Source organism: Physcomitrium patens, chromosome 7, assembly GCF_059467195.1.
Source record: "Physcomitrium patens ecotype Gransden chromosome 7, ASM5946719v1, whole genome shotgun sequence".
NCBI classification, from domain to species: Eukaryota; Viridiplantae; Streptophyta; class Bryopsida; order Funariales; family Funariaceae; genus Physcomitrium; species Physcomitrium patens.
Window position 1 is genome coordinate 12902872 of NC_143416.1, and position 17009 is coordinate 12919880.

Here is a 17009-nt window from a genome sequence, read left to right on the forward strand (position 1 = left end):
TTTCTTAGTTTTATTAAGTTTTTTAAAAATTTATGAATTGAATATTTTATTAAATATTTTTAATATATATATATATATATATATATATATATATATATATATATATAATCTTTAACATGCAATGCCTTATTTATATAAATCAAAACATCAATTGTATTGATGCTTATTATGATAAATTAAAGATATGGTTAAGCAATCATAAAAAAAAATTGATTGTAGGTGTAGAATTTAACAACTAATATTTTTACACAATATATTTCTATTGAAGAACCAAAATTTAACAATGTTGTCTTCAATAGAGAAGAAATTATTTATAATAAGTTTTTTAAAAACTTAAAATATTTTCAAGGTAAATAATAAGAAGCCAAATTTTTTCGATAATGTTTAGAAATTAAAATTATAAACTTTTATAATGCCTAAACCCTTATTTGTAATTTTTAATCATTTTAAAGATTTTTTTTATTATGGTATATAAAAAAAATTATAAAAAAAAATATTATTTTTATTTAATATTATTATCATTGAAAAGAAAATTATTTAAAATTTGATAAGACATATTATAAGGATTTATGTAGAAAAATATGTGTTATAACATAATATATTACTTGAAACAATTTTAGTAGTTTGAATGATGATAAAGTCATCCAACAGGTGAAGAATTAAAAAAAGATTAAAATAAAAAATAAAGTAGACAAAGTGAAATAAGTATTTAGAGTTTTTATATAAGAATTGAGATGGAAGTTATTAAAATAGAGATCATCAAATGTATTACATAGAGAACTATGTTAAAGAAAATGTTAGGGAACTATATAATAGAGAAAGTCTAATTGCAATTGAATACTTTATTTTAGTTTTTGACGATACATAAGATGAAATACATAGCCTAAGTATTAGAGGTATTATTGAATCCATCTTATGACATGGTTTTCAAAAAAATTCAAGAAGCCATGTCAATTTTTTTTTGAAATAATCTTTCAAAAGAAAAAAAAATTAAAATATTTTTACTCTTTACAATTATAAAAACAAAGATTTGAGTTGAAATGTTTAGACTTGTAATAAAAAAATGATTTGGTTTATTTCATTGCCTCTTCTTACTTTATACTATATCTTCAAAAGCTTCCAAAGAAATATCTTTTTCACCAAATGAAGAACCTTAGTAAATCAGTTGAAACATGGCCTTTCAAATTTTGCATCTAGGTATGAAACCTTTTAGATTTTCGTAAATATAAAACCAATTTAAAAAAATAACCTTTTTTGATTTCAAACAATCCCATGCTTAGAAAATTTTGAACTCACGTTTTTTTCCCACCCTAAAAGAATTCTATGTGCAGAATTCACTAGTAGCTACATTTCAATCCTGCTTCCTTTGCATTGTTTGTTAGTGACATCACCACACGAATCCAGACCGATATCCTGTCATTGTCTTAAATCATCTCTGAAGAAGAATAAATGATCATTTGCAAGCAAGATCTACTACATTCTTAACAACTGGGGTTCAGACGAACGTGACCTTCCAAAAGCGGCTACTGCCAATCAGACCTGCACATGATTTCTTTCCTCAGACATGCAATAGGACTGTTATAAAGCTTTTCTTCGAGGCATTATTTTCCGGGCCGGAACAGTTGCAGTGTCGACCCACCTAACCGATAGAATGAGTTGAGCTTACACGGACACAAAACTAACTTTCAAAAAATGCTGAAGAAATGAAGTGGGAGGACCCAATCTCCCCAACAAACTGGCCGGAAACAGAAGCTGCTTAAGTTGGAAACATGACACTTATTGCATGTTCTTCCCTTCTGAAACTCTTCAGAGAGAAATAACTCCACGAACTGTTATGACTGCAGTAAACCATATTGATGGCATGCATGGTGGTGCAGTTATGGAAGTCAAGCTGGTCAATATTTTATCAAGTATTTTTTTTTTTTGAATCGGATTGTCCTTGTGGCTGAGTTGAAGTGACTTCTGAACCTGCCAGTTGCTGGCATGTGAGATTCCGAGCCAGCAGCGTTATTGTTCTGACAACCTTAGCATCTCGTTCCGAGTGTCAACATCTTGAGTTTTTTTCTAATCGGGATGTTGGAGTATCAATCTCCAACTGATGACGACGAAGATTGCTGCAGTGGTATAAATTCCGTTTCAGTATGTAAGACAGATCGCACTTCAGTTATGTCGAGGGTGACGGCAGCTGCTGTTGTAGAGCAAATAAAAACTAAACAGATCTGATAATCTGTCTGCAACCCCATGGCTGAGTATTTTTAACTTCGCACTCACTTGAAGATTAAAAAACTGACAGACCGTAACCGAGTTGGGACAGGACAAACTCTTTCGCGGCATGCGGAATCCGCTCGGAATGACATTGAATGATTGGCAATGAGTTATTTTTTTATTTTTTTATTTTTTTATTTTTTTTGTGGTTATTTTTTTTGGGTGGATCACTAGGCTGTGGAGTGGCAGAATAATGCTAGGGTAGGAGAGTATAACGCAACATTTGCTTACATTGCGATGATCGACGTTGATGAGTACTCACTATCACCACAACGGAAGCACTGCCACCACACTCCTAATCATGCCAAAAGAAAGGAAAATTCAACTTGTACAGTGCAGCATGACGTTTAGAGAGTCAGTGCATCCATATAATATGACGAGTTCTGGACGCTACCCTCCACAAAGCTGGCTCCGGATGTTCCGTCACATGACTCTCATTAAATTGGTGCTATCGAGGCCAGCTGATCTGGTCGATCTGCCTACATCGATCGGATCAAGGGTCGGCCATGCCACTTGATGGAATAAATTGCAACTTGACGACTGCGATTGAAGCTAGCTGTTCCTGCAACTGCTAGTGTTCTCTCCATGACAATGAATTTAATTTATCCCCCGAATAACACACGTTTAGTGTGATACTTTAGTGACCTGTGATGTATGTTCTGAATAATTACATCAAGTTGATCACGCCCAAAAAGCACTGAAGAGAATCGTGCAGTCGATGTTCTAAGCGTTCTTCACGGACTGGTTGTTGGGCAGTTGAGTCAACCAGTTACTCAGCCACAGCGTCATTACCCCGAGGCTGCAAGAGGAGACAACTTGGAATGAAATTGAGAAGGTCAGCCAGAATGATGTGCTTCGTCAAATTTTCTGTTCTCCGCCTCGACGACTGCACTCTAGGAACACAGTGAGCTTGTCCTGTTACGCGTTTCTAAGAGCTTCTTAGAGGAATCTTTCTATTTTTGTGTGTGGATTATTATGTTGTCAACAAGTCCTTTTTCAGTATAAATCCCTAAATGTTGGCTTCTAGTCCTGCCCACTGATGGTGTTCTCTGTTGAAACTCGGAAATAGGGGGTCCTCCAATCTGCTGCTGCTGTCATTGCTCCACCCTACTAACTAACCGGCAGATTGAACAGTAGGGACAGTAGAAATCTGTTAATTCTCGTAGCGTACCACGCAGTCTTGTTGCTGGAGTTGCATTCTTCGCCCTCAACTTTGTTCTACCAACTTCTGTGATCGAGAAGGTAATAGCTGAGTCGATCTGTTTAGGTCCATGTTGGTCTTCTGGAGGATAACGCGGTGCTGGATCGAGTAAAATGATTCAGCTCTTGAAGTTGTGTTCCGTCTAACATTTCTTGAGCAGGCAAGGAGGTGTTTGAGTGGGGAACTCCAGCTTCAATTTAAACTCCCGGGTGGGTGGCGATGACCGATACCAAGATGCATGCCGAAAATATGGGCATGCAGCCACCGAGTTGCACCGCCATGGAAGAGAAAAACTCAAATGAATACGTGTATATAACAGAGAAAGGTATTTCTGGTTCGACTCTTACATGACCTTGCCTCCATCGAATCATGTCCATACCGTCGTGGAAATCCACTGGAAACTTAATTTTCATCGGTATGTGAGAGAATCATCAGAACTCTACATACTGTCACAAGATTCCTACTCTTCGCCAGAAACCCAAAAAATAGAGAGTGAATGCTGGCGGAGCTTAGCTTCAGCTTTCAATTGAAGGTCGGGCACGATTAGAATGTCCACATCAGTTATTCAGGACAACGTTTTCTAACAATGCAAGTTGTTCAAGTTCTAGGGGTTTCCGATTCTTCAGTATCAGAATGAGCAGAATTTCAACTACTCATGGCAATCTACAGGGATTTAACTCGTTAGCAGTTTCAGGATCCGAATAACTTTAGAGCGTGATCGAGCTTGTGCCTGAAGTGTGAACTTGTGAAAGTGCTGCATGAATAACTCTTTTTTTTTTTAAAATCTGTAGCTCCTCGCCTGGCCGGGTTTTTTCTCAAGTGCTTCTGTTGGCTTCTTGAGATGAGTCTATTGCACCCTATTATTCTTTTTTACTTGAAGAAAGTGAACAATGTCACCAAGGTACGCATCCTTCATGTATTCATTTAACATTTCTATTCGCTGCACTTGCTTTGGCTTGAGGAAATGCCGACTGGTGGTTGCGTATTGCTTGCTGTTCAAGAGTAGAAATGGAAGGCGTCGATTCAACCTAAGAACAGTGAATGTGATTTCAAGCTATTTGTGAAATTTCTTCCTGGTGTCACATCGTTCTGATGCGGTGATTGTCCATTAATATACAGATATTTATGAATACGCAGTATTCCGAGGAACCCATGTATAAACCGCAATATTTTGGTACAATCTTCCCTAAAATTGATTGCACTTTGCTTGCGCACATTCCAGTTATTAATACAGCACCTTTGGATTTTTGACTGGAGGTCAGATGATCTCACCTCAAAAGATCATGATTCACATGGGTCACTGGCAGATGAGATAGAAGAGGAGAAGTTTGTACAAGTTCTGGAGACGAAGTTCTCTGCCCCTGAGTGTGTAGCAGCAGCTGTGGAATGTCTGCCGCCTTATTTGTCGAATACCTTAACGTATTGTGGGAAAGAAGACCAAATCGACGTTCGAAAGTTTCAGTACGCAACAATTCGTGACTACGCCGATGCGTACACTTCCGGAAGGGTTACTCCAACAGAGGTAGGTCGTGCAACGATTTATTACAACCTGCAAGCTGCTTGGCAATTTCATTTTGAGCGTCGTTATTGAAGTCAATGAACCGTGTTGTTCACGATCCAATCGGTCAACCATGTAGGTGGCTAAACGGTTTCTCACTTCGATAGAGGATTCGCGGAAGATGTCACGAGGTTTAAATCTGTTTATTTCTTTAGATTTTCATGATGTGATCTCCCAAGCTGCTGCCGCAACAGAAAGATACCGACAAGGTACAGTTTCAATGTCGAATTTGCTGTGATTCACAATGTTGCAAATGATTTGCGCACCCAGTCATAGCTCTAGCTGTTTATGAATACCTTACCTATGATGTGGAGGTGATCACAATCTGTAGAATGTCAAGATTGCAAATTATTTATGCCCAATTCTTCGCAGGGAAGCCATTGTCTGTGTTGGACGGAGTTCTTGTTGCGGTGAAAGATGAGATCGATTGCCTGCCTTACCCCACCACCGGTATGAGCAATCTAATTTAACCTCAAGTGCTGGTTTCAGAACTCGGTTTCCTTCTTTACTTAAATTGCTAAATCTTAAAGTAACCTGATGTAATACACAAGTCTCTGTCATTTACGGGCAATGCTGCGTTACTTTGCTGAAGCTGCTAGTAAAACGAATTGGTCGTCTCCTGGCAATGATCTGCAGGAGGAAGCACGTGGCTAGGTAAAGCCAGGCAAGTAACTAAAGACGCAGCGGTTGTGAAGCGCTTACGGGAATGTGGAGCTGTCATGGTTGGCAAAACCAACATGCACGAGCTCGGCGTTGGAACCACAGGCATCAATCCTCACTATGGGTATGTGCATTAGCTTCCTGTACTTCTTTGGTACAAATTTTAGGTCAGCTAGTAGTTGAGATATTGATGATTAAGTGTTCTTAGGTGGTAAGCTTACGAGTAATTTGCATGCAGGGCTACCCGTAACCCCCATGACATGACGAGGGTCTCGGGAGGCTCATCAGGCGGATCTGCCACTGTTGTAGCTGCCGGCCTTTGCCCAGTTGCTTTGGGCGTGGATGGAGGAGGTATTGGCGCATTATTCCTCTTCATCCTACTTACTTTCAAGCAGCGAATGGTGGATGAACTGAGATTCTCGAAGCCTTGTAAGATGTGAATCCGAAATGAGATTTGATGAGGTTGTGCAGGTTCCGTACGAATGCCAGCCAGTTTAAGTGGGGTGGTTGGTCTCAAACCCACTTTTGGCCGAATTGCAAAATCAGGGTGCGTTCTTCCACTCTTCTATTTCAATGTGCAACTTGACCCCTACGTCGTACCAACTATCATTTTGGTCAGGATCTAATTTCGTGATTAAGTACGAGCTTTATTACGATCATGTCCTTGCATTCGTGTTCTTATCACTGAGCCTTAACGATGGCAATTCTGGGTGAAGACTTTTGCCTTTGAACTGGACAATAGGAATGGTGGGAACGCTCACCGGCACTGTGGAGGATGCATATATCGTGTAAGTTACTCGATCATCTCAAAACTCTCTGTATGACCATTCCTCGCAAAACTTCGGTAGATTATTGTTTTTGACAGCTTGAGTGTGCTTCTGCAGGTATGCAGCTGTCCAAGGACATCTTCCCTCTGACAAACTTGTGTCCATTCCTGTGAGTTTGTTTCCCTTCTTATAGAAGTGCTGGAACGAAATAGGATGAAATTGAAATATTTCCTGTTGTTCATGGTTGTGTACTGCCCCAAATCTTCCTGCTGTTAATGGTATTTCTGATCCTAACTTCCGTGGTTTGTATGCATAGCCTCCAGCAACTTTACCTCTTCTAAATGACGTTCAAATGGAACCAAATATCATGGCGAAATTGATAGAAGAAATTAAACTTGCGAAGTTCTCAAAGGTAAAATTCAACTTTCAATGTAAGCTTTCGTCATTTCAAGTTTGTGATGATATACAATTGGAACGGGTTTACTGATTCGTATGACAATATCGGGGTGTTGAGCAGTGGTACAATGATTCCGATGATTCTGTGTGGCGTGTGTGCGACTCAGCCTTGCGGCTAATACAGGATACCTACGGATGCAAAGTAAGTGCCTTATTTGCTATCTGTGCATATTTCTGTACTGTGCATTCCAGGCTCTGGTACACTACGTACAATTCTGACGATTTATCATGGATCATTTCAAAAAATCGTTCTGCAATGAAAAATAAATTGTGTGCCTGATAAGAGGCCCCTGCAAGATTGTGTTCACGTCAGGTGTGGAATGCAGGTTGTGGATGCCTCAATACCAGATCTTGACAAGATGCGATTGGCGCACTATATAACGATGGGTGGTGAATTGACTGCCTCCCTTGGCGTCGAGTACGAAAATCTGTATGTGGTCTTTTCTGCTTGATATCGTTATCAGTTAATGATTATCAAATAATATTCCTGTTAATGTTTTGGGCAACCTCATCTGTAGACGACGCGTCTGATAACTGGGAGCATTGAAATACGTTGTTGGCAGGGGTCGAAAGACAACTGGTGGAGACGTCCGGTCCACTATTTCGATTTTTCAGGGTTTCAGCAACCGAGAATTCGTCACAGCACAACGACTGAGGTCTGCACTATTTCATATCAAGCATTTTTTTGAGTTTGAAACTCTGTCCTCAACTGCTTGTATTGATGGAAATTCAATCAGCGATGTGCTATTTGCTATTCCAATCTGTTAATCCTTAGCCTTGTTGGGAGGACTTCATCAAAATTACGGTCCAACTGCGCAGTTAGAGTTTGAAAAACTTGAAAAAATCCGAGTGACGATTAAGCTAATCCATTCTGTGCAGGTCGCGTTGCATGCAACACCATATGGAAGTCTTCAAAGAAGCGGATTTTATTGTCACTCCGACTACTGCGTAAGTCTAGCAAAGTCGAGCAGGACCTCGTCATGGTCATTCAAGGGCATGCTAGATATGGATGGTTATTTCCAGATTCCTATTGATACCGTTTTAAATAGACCTATGTAAGTAAAGTAATTGGATTCTATTGATCGACCTAATTCTTGCCATATTACAATATCATGTTCAGGTGTACAGCACCACCCATCAGAGATGATGCGGAACAATATGGAGAGTTGGACTACCAACATGGAGGTCGATCAACTATTTGAATCTCTGCATTTTCAATTCTCTTTAAAGATAGCCCAAAGGAAACTATGTGCTCTTGAGAACCTTATTCGATTGGTGACTCAGGTTGTGATAGAACGTTTGCAGGAAAGTTAATGCGCTTTATAATCGCTGGAAATCTCTTAGGTCTGCCAGCTATAACTTTACCGGTATTTTTCCTGCTCTAACTTTTACATTTCAGAAATTATGTTTGAACCATAGTGGATGTGGCATTTCGAACTCCACTTGAAGAAATTTCTTTCATTCACCCTGTACTGAAAGAACTACGAATCTCTTTTCATTTTTGTCTTGGGTTCTAACAATGAAATGTGGCATCGGTGTGTAGGTAGGGTATGATGCCAAAGGATTGCCTGTAGGACTTCAGCTGGTCGGGAAACCCTGGTCTGAAGCTGCACTTCTGCGTGTGGCTGTTGCTTTCGAGGTTGGTAATCTCATCCAAGGAAACATGGCCAAGATGAAGAGCTAACCGCTTAAACAATAACGTTATTTACTCATTTTTTACAAGAATTCATTAATTCCTCAATGTCAAAGCACAGGACAAATGAAAACATGAAAATTGTTCATACAAGATGGATTTATATGTTTTTTTTTCTTGGACGCAGAAAATTTGTGCACCTCAGCACCGACCAAAAGTCTATTACGACCTTCTGAATTGACTCCACCAAACTAAGGTGAAAGCCCCTATGATTGAACGTATGTACCCATGACCAAACATAGCCACTGCGTGCATGTGCAGATGATAGACTGTACGTTCATGGGTGCACTCCAGTCGGTATTGCATGCTGCTATCTCAGTTGAGAAGCAGGTGCAGTAGGCATCAGAAGTGGTGAATGCGTGGCATGAGGAACTAAACATCGTTGCTCATTTACTTAAAGAACGTGAGGATAGAGATCATCGGCAACCTGCTCGTGTGTGACCTCACTAGATTGTAGGATCCGAGAGTACTCTGTACTGCATGATCGCAGCCAGGAAGTTTACGTCAAGGTGGAAACAATTGTCAAGGTATTTCTACGGTAGGAAACATTGCTTAAGAAACAATAGAAGCGACCTCATAAATTCGCTGCGTGGTTACCACTGTATAGGATCATCGTTCTTCTAATAATCTTGTATCCTGATTGTCACTCCCAACACTCATGAATTGGTGGTGTTTTCCTCTCAAATTCACATACAAATTGCCTAAGGAATCACTTAGTTCTTTTGTTGCCTCGCTGTGCAGCAGTAACCTCTGGATCCAAATAAATTTTCGTGTTCGATCCTCAGGAGGAGCAAGCTTTCTCAGCAATGCTTAGATGTGTTTTAAGTAAATTCGCTCTTTCAATATGATGAAGTTACTCCTCAAGAGAGAAGATGTAAGGCTTGGCGACAGGAAACTTATCTGGCACGCAGATTTAGTAATAAAAATCAAATTCAGTGACTTTGTTATCTTTCTCTTTCTTTTCGTTTTCACAGATGCTTTTGATACTGAATAGCAACCAAAAACTAATTTCTAAATATAGAAATCGAGTTTGGTTCGATGCGTCCATTAAGAAAAGAAACGGTATTCAACGAACAAAATATTTGTAATTGAAATCCTCTCGCATGATTTATAAATGCAGCTCTTGCCACCGATGTCATTTGAGGTATGTGTATTGCAGTTTTTACTGTAGTTTAGTTGAGTCTAATTTTACCCTCCCCTCAAAGCCCAGAATGTTTTTAAAGCTTTGCGAAGATCAGGGGTAGAGTAAACGAAAGGTCGAGATGTAGACCAGTGTGACTGAAGAGCCCCGAGAACCATTCCAACATTCTAGTCCTTGGACGTTCATATGCTGGGATTGTCTTCTTCTTTTTTAACCAGTGATTGCTGGGATTCTTCTTCTAAGGTCGATCGTTTCATTCGAGCATTTTGTCCTAACCATCGCTGAATTCTTCGAAATATTTATGATACTGCAACTGAGAACCAGAAAATAGCTCTCTTCCCGTAGAAGTAGGATTGTTGTGAGGTATGGCTGCAATTAGTCTGTCCCAAATAGTGTTCCACGAACTCTTGTGGATTGCTTCTGCAGCGCGGAATTCCTCCCCTTGTAGTAACCCTTGGATGAAATCCACTTTCATGGTTGTGATGTACTCCATACCCTTCTCCTTGGCATGACACAACTGTTTGATAAACCGAACAGAATAGATGAGAGCGTTCTAGTCCTTGAACGTCCTTGGACCAGCCTCAAGCCTACGAGAATGCTCAACTCACAGTTCATCTCACTCCAGGCGTCGATCACGCCAAAAATGCAATTTCTAGAAACCTTACGATCTTCGAAGCCAACTGTGCTCCCTAGTCTCAGATTAGTCCCAATTTTTACAAACAATTCCCCTTGACAAGCGTTCCTTCATTGTTGTAAGTCAACAACACCTCAGCTCCACTGCATTTCAGACAGCGTCGGCAATGTTGACTGGTTCGGGGTGGTGAACAGTGTTCCAAAACAGTGGTCTTTCCGAAGGCTGCCCGGCACCCAGAAATAGCGAGGAATCAAAATGACATGTTCAAAAAGCTGTCAGTGAGAACAAGCTCAAAGCTTACCCACACCAGAATATGTAATAAAAAATTTGTGCTCACTGTTTACTTCTTGTGTGCACCTGGAGGCAATCCGACAGTCGCATGTTCTCCGGCTCGACTTTTGGAACGAGCTACGAGAAGCCTAATGTCTCACGCTATCATTTCCACGATCTTCATAATACATATATATATGTATATGTATATGTATATATATATACATACATACATACATACATACACATTAACAAACAAACAAACAAACAAGCTAACTGAGGAGAATGGGGCCAAAAACGATGCTGGGAATTCAGTAGATCGTCAAATTTAGTGGCCACCAAGATCATCGTTGACCATTATCCGGTCTCCTTTCCTCGAAGCTCCTACGTTGACAGTTTCCACAGCCATTTTGTTTCCGCCACAAAAACATCACACTACATATTTGTTGCCATTGACAAACTGACACATCAGCAATCTCCCCAAAAACAATCATATTCCTTTGGTGAAGAAAGTTGAATCTGGCTCCAAAGTCTTCACATTAAGGTTTGAGTTTAAAAGTCTTCATACTAAATTTCAATGCATGGTTTTTAAGGTTTTTGTTATATGTCTTAGAAAATGGTTTAATACAATCTTAATAAAGGTAAAAAAATGATTTTATTTTTACAAGTTAAATCTTAACTTTGGAATCATATTACAATCATTTACTTATTTTTATTCATAAAAATAAAATTTTAATACAAACTTTTATACTCTAAAATTTCTACACTTTCTAAAAAAACTGAATTTAAAAAAAAAATATAAATTTAATATATATATATATATATATATATATATATATATAGCAACCAAATTTAAATGAGAATTACTATCTTTGTAAAAAAAGGAAATAGAGAAGAATCATAGGAATAAAATTAAAATCTAAAAAAATCTAAAAATACTAAACTATCAAAAAATTCTTAATTAAAATTATTTTTAATAAATAAAAAAAAAAAAATAAAACTATAAAGCAAAAAAAATTAGGATTCAAAAATTTAGAGATGAATTGAGTAAATAATTAAGAAAGAAGAAGTGGAGGTAAAAACTAATAAGTGTAGAATCTTATAAGGTATTAGGAATAAAAAAAATGATAAAAGAATTGAAAAAAATAATATTAGGTTTGTAAACAAGAAACAATGAATTTGCAACAAGAGAGAAATTTTGGTAGATAATACTTCAATAAAAATAAATATTAAATTTAATTATATCAAATATCTTTAAATTTTAAAAAATATTTTTAGTTATATTTTAAAATAATGATATTTCAAATATATAAAAATTATTTATAAATATCACAACATTCTACTATTAATTCTTCACATAAGGAATAATAACTATCAGATATCAAACTAACAAAAAAAATGGAAAAATAAGGACTTACACAATTAATTAACCATTTAGGAAAAAAATTATTCAAAATTATTCAATAAGTTGATAAATATCTTTTATTTACAATGCCACTCACAAATAGATTCAAAATTTGTCATTCTTTTAAACTCTTCATCTTAAGTTTAAAATCCTTCAATTTGCAAATTGCTTGTAGTTATTTCTTTTTTCTATAAACTTGCAATTGATAGCAAATAGCCAACTTTTTTTTAGTTTGGCTCTCATTTTCTTTAAAATTTGTTTGTTGATTTTAATATTTTGAAGTTTGTAGCTTGAATTAAGCTCAATGCGCAAAAATTTGCCTAGATTGAATTAATAATAAGTTAATTAGATTTGATTTTGAAATTAGAGTTAGATATTGGATGCATCTTGGTATAAAAAAAGAATTAATTTAAAAATTATATTCAACTTTTGGATTATTTTTTTATATTTGAGTTCATTAAAAATAACATTGTACTTTCTTGCAACCCACTTATAATTAAGAATCATGTATTCTCTTGAGGAGGCTCACCCTCTTGATAACAATAATGCAACTTTTCACAAAGGCAAATAGTCTTAATATTATAATAAGATAATCATATATTATTGCCAAGATAGAATTGGGATTGTTTTTTGCAATAGACATTTACATTTATCTTTTGTTGTTCTTGAGCTTCTTTTAGTTGTACCTTTATTATTGCATATAGCTTTAATAAATAATTTTTTAAATCTTCTTTTGTAGAATTATTAACTTTTGAAAAGTCAAAAGTATCAAATTGTGGATAATAACCATAATTGGCAAAGAAAGGAATTTTTTGAATAGAAAAATATATCATATTATTATAAGAAAAATTTACCAATGGTAAAAAAATTGTTCAATCATCTTTTTGATAGTTTATAGTACACCTCAAATATTGCTCCAAAACTTGATTTATTTATTCTATTTGTCTTTTAATTTAAGAATAGAAAATTGAAGATAATTATATGTATAATTTTAGAATCTTAAAAAGAATCAATTTTATTTATTTTTTAATTAATTTTTTATATATAAAAAAATAATTATTTAATTAAAAACCAAATCCATGCATGAAAAAATAATAAATAGTCATTTGTTGTCTTTTGGAGATATTATCTACAAAATTATTTATTTAGAGGTAAATATTCATGATTATAATAGCTAAATAACATTAAATGTGATTAGATTTTCTTCCAACCTAGTTATTTTATGATTATTATAATTAAAGAAATATAATTTTTTAAAAAACTACATTTCTCATTACTTTGATTTTTTTTAGTTTAATCTAAAATTCTACTAGTTGAGTAGAAATCCATATGTCCAACACAACCAAATCCTTAATGATAGCTACAAGAGTTTTTATAGATGTTGCAAAAAAAATATTTCTTTTTGCTACATACATATCAATAATTTTTTGATGGTCAAAAGACATCAAATGGCATTCTAAGCTAGTATCAAGATTATTAAGAAATTTTTGAAAAGAAAAATATAGATATTATTTTAGAAAATTATTTTTATAAATATTCTATTGATCTTTAAAAAAAAGCTCAACTGCCATTTAGACCAATCTATAGCTTATTGCATAATAAATTAGCTACACTTTAAAAACACATTAATAAGAATTTAGCTAAAAATTTTACATACCATTCTAAATCTCTAATAGGAGCTCTTATCTTATTTATGAAGAAAAAAAAATAGATCTTTGCGAATATAAGTGGGCTATCTAAGATTCAATAAGATTACTATAAAATAGATATTCTTTAATTTTGATTTGAAGACTTCTTAATTAACTTAATTTAGAAAAGATTTATATAAAAATAGATCTATAAAGAGTATATAATGTAGTCCATATCAAAGAAGGAGATGAATAAAAGACTACATTTTGAAGTAGATATGGATATTTTGTATAAAATATTATGCTTTTTAGACTTACAAATGCACTAAATACTTTTCAACATTGAATAGTACTTTTTGTGAATTTCTTGATGATTTTTTAATTTTTTACTAAGACAAAATTTTAATCTATTCTAAAAATATAGAAGAATATAAACTTTATATTTGTTATGTGTTAAAAAAACTTAGAGATGTAGGATTATATGTCAATGTAAAAAAGTATATATTTTACACTACTCAAATTCACTTTTTAGGATAAATTATTTCAAATGATGGTTTTATAGTAGATCCTAAGAAGTTTTCAACTATAATGGATTAGAAGATTTTAAGAACAATAAGAGACATGCAATGTTATTTGAAATTTATTACTTACTATTGGATCTTTATCAAGATTTTTTTCAAATTGTGGCTTTATTTATATATTTTACATGTAAGGACAAATTCAAGTGGAACAAAGAAGGAGAGACATCTTTTGAAGCTTTAAAATTAAGTTTTATTTTTATACCAACATTATATCTTATCTACTTTTTTAAGTCATTTTTTATGAAAAAAAATACATTAAACTTTGCTTTTGGCATGATATTGTTGCATATAGGAATAAATAATAAATTCCATCTATTAGCTTTTTAATCTAATTTTTTTTAATAACAAAGATCAACCATAAGATCTACAATAAAGAACTTCTTGTAATTGTAGATGCATTTTAAGAATAGCATCATTATTTAAAAGAAACTTTCAATCCAATCATTATATGTATGAATTACAAAAATCTCAAGTATTTTGTATTAGCATGTATTTTAAAATGTTGTCAAGTTCTTTAAAGCATGTCTTTATCAAGATCAATTATTCATCAAAAAAAACAATAAGATTTATTACACATCCTTTTTAGATGTTCTTGTCTTATATCAAAAGGAAAAGATACAATTTTTGATCAATAAAGAATGATTTTCTTAAGTCCAAAGAATTTTATCTTTAAACAATGAAATTAAAAAAATTAAATCAAATATGTCTTTTAATATTTTTATTTATTATATTAAGAATAAATCTTCTAAATCTCATAATACTTTAAAGTTTGAATTCAAAAATAATCTACTCTATTTTGAAAGTTGCTTATATATTCTAAATAGTAAAATACGATTATATATTCTTCAAGCTCATTATGACTTTTCAAGAGTAGGACATTTTAAATAAAATAAGCTTTTGAAGCTAATATCTAGATATTTTTAGTAGCATCAAAACTAAAAAGTAGTTAAAGACTTTGTATAATCATGTAATTTTTATTCAAGATCAAAAACTCCTTGTCATTAAAATTATAAAATTCTTCAATCATTAATTATATTAAAACAATCATATTTTTTTTTTATTTCTATAGTTTTTTTTATAAATCTTTTAGTCTTAAATTTTTATGAGTCTATATTTGTGATAGTAGATTATTTCACTAAGATGGCACATTTTGCACTATGTGCAAAATCTATCATAGGTGGAGAAACGGCTAAGTTTTTTTTTGATAACATTTATTGCTATTATAGATTATCAAAGGATATTATATCAGATAGGAAGACTAAATTTGAATTAAGAACTTGAAGGACTCTTTTAATAATTCTAAAAGTATCCACAAAACTATCTTTAGCTTTCAAACTTCAAATTGATGGACAAATGGAGCAAGTGAATTAAGTTTTTGAGCAATATTTGAGGTGTACTATAAACTATCAATAAGATAATTGAACAATTCTTTTATTCTTGTTAAATTTTAATTATAATAATATAGTATATTTATTTATTCAATAAATTCTTTTTTTTCAAATTATAAAATAATTTTAATTTAAAACAATATTGCCTTGATTACATCTATTAGACTCTATGAAGATCTATCTTATATTCTATGTATCTCTTCTTAAGCCATACAAGATAGTGGATATACCAAGAAGAAGATAAATGCTACTTCCTTCTATAAAAGTATATAGTAATCAAAAGTTGAAGGTGGAAGAAGTCTTAGACTCAAGATGGTGTTGATTTAAATTAAAATATCTTATTTATTAGTATGAATATAATATTAATAAATAGATATGGAAGTTAGTTAAAAAAATTATAAATACAACAAAAAAAATTGATTCTTTTCATAAATAACATCTATCAAAACTAAGATAAAGAATAACAAATCTTAATTATAGAAGAAATAAGGTTTAAGAAAGATTGCATTCTACCTTCTATCTTTATTTGTAATTTTTGTATATTTGTGCTACAATAGAGATAAAAAATGAACATCTAATAGATTTAACTTAAGAGCTATTCTTTGCTAAGTTATTAAAGAAGACATTGTGATTTTTATAACCTTTAAGACAATATAATAGAGATGAGGATCTTCAAGAAAAATATTTCTTTTCTTGAATAAATCATAAAATAGAATGTATTTGATATCACAATCTTAGAAGAAACTCTCGATGTTTAGTAATATTACTAGAAGTACAAATCACTTTTGATAGTATTCCAAATATTTTATTTAAAAAGAGTTATAAAGCCTCAATAATGTTCAAATATTAAGGTGGTTTTTTTTACCTTGTAATAAAATATTATTGATGGCTGAGACAATTTATCAACCACTTTCAAAAGAAACAAAGATTAGAATATGTGGCAAATACAATTTATGGCATCTTGAACTTCTTTAATATATGATTACTACTCCTTGTAGAACTTGTCTTTAAAAATGGGACGTAATATCACAAATATATATAATTACCTAGATAAAAAGTATAACGTAGAGAATAAATATATGTAGATTTGATAATATCTTATAGCAAAGCCTTTTAGAAGCTCCATAGATGCGAACTTAACTTTAGATTTGTTTGTAGTCGATTTGTGGGTTAAAAATTTGGCCAACAAGTTAGCCATGTATTACATGTATTGATGTCACAGACATATATTTACTGTAATTATTATTTAGGTGATATGAATTGATAGAAGTAGATAAAAGTAGATTAATTTCATAATATCTTCTAAAAAAGCTTCTTAGAAGCTTCATAGATGCTCTTTTGACTTTACATGTCTTTATACAT

At 33.5% G+C, this 17009-nt stretch overlaps 1 protein-coding gene across 9 annotated transcripts; it reads left to right on the forward strand.

Moving 5' to 3' along the window:
• The first annotated feature begins 2961 nt into the window (after positions 1-2961).
• On the forward strand, positions 2962-9540 carry LOC112284358 (fatty acid amide hydrolase). 9 transcript variants are annotated; one of them, XM_090252015.1, is made up of 22 exons: positions 2962-3100; positions 3627-3791; positions 4258-4367; positions 4586-4640; positions 4774-4988; positions 5104-5233; positions 5397-5474; positions 5661-5808; positions 5923-6035; positions 6156-6231; positions 6401-6472; positions 6569-6620; positions 6768-6863; positions 6969-7049; positions 7234-7337; positions 7471-7563; positions 7787-7855; positions 8028-8092; positions 8213-8274; positions 8451-8546; positions 8728-8796; positions 9345-9540. In XM_090252015.1, the coding sequence occupies exons 2-21, from the start codon at positions 3686-3688 to the stop codon at positions 8779-8781; spliced, it is 1875 nt and encodes a 624-aa protein (XP_090108141.1). In that variant the 5' UTR covers positions 2962-3100; positions 3627-3685; the 3' UTR covers positions 8782-8796; positions 9345-9540. The 9 variants fall into 9 exon arrangements, 7 of the variants coding, with proteins under 7 accessions (XP_090108141.1, XP_024379858.1, XP_073391123.1 ...); XR_016504221.1 differs by lacking the exon at positions 2962-3100 and adding an exon at positions 3116-3507 and having other exon boundaries at positions 8728-9127; positions 9342-9540; XR_016504220.1 differs by lacking the exon at positions 2962-3100 and adding an exon at positions 3116-3507 and having other exon boundaries at positions 8728-9127.
• Positions 9541-17009: the final 7469 nt, after the last annotated feature.

Bases quoted from the DNA above. Each gene is read 5' to 3' on its own strand.
- LOC112284358 (XM_090252015.1), top strand. From the start codon at position 3,686: ATGACCGATACCAAGATGCATGCCGAAAATATGGGCATGCAGCCACCG. The intron at 4,641-4,773 runs GTACAATCTTCC...GGTCACTGGCAG, and splicing joins GTATAAACCGCAATATTTTG to ATGAGATAGAAGAGGAGAAG. The intron at 5,234-5,396 runs GTACAGTTTCAA...AATTCTTCGCAG, and splicing joins AACAGAAAGATACCGACAAG to GGAAGCCATTGTCTGTGTTG.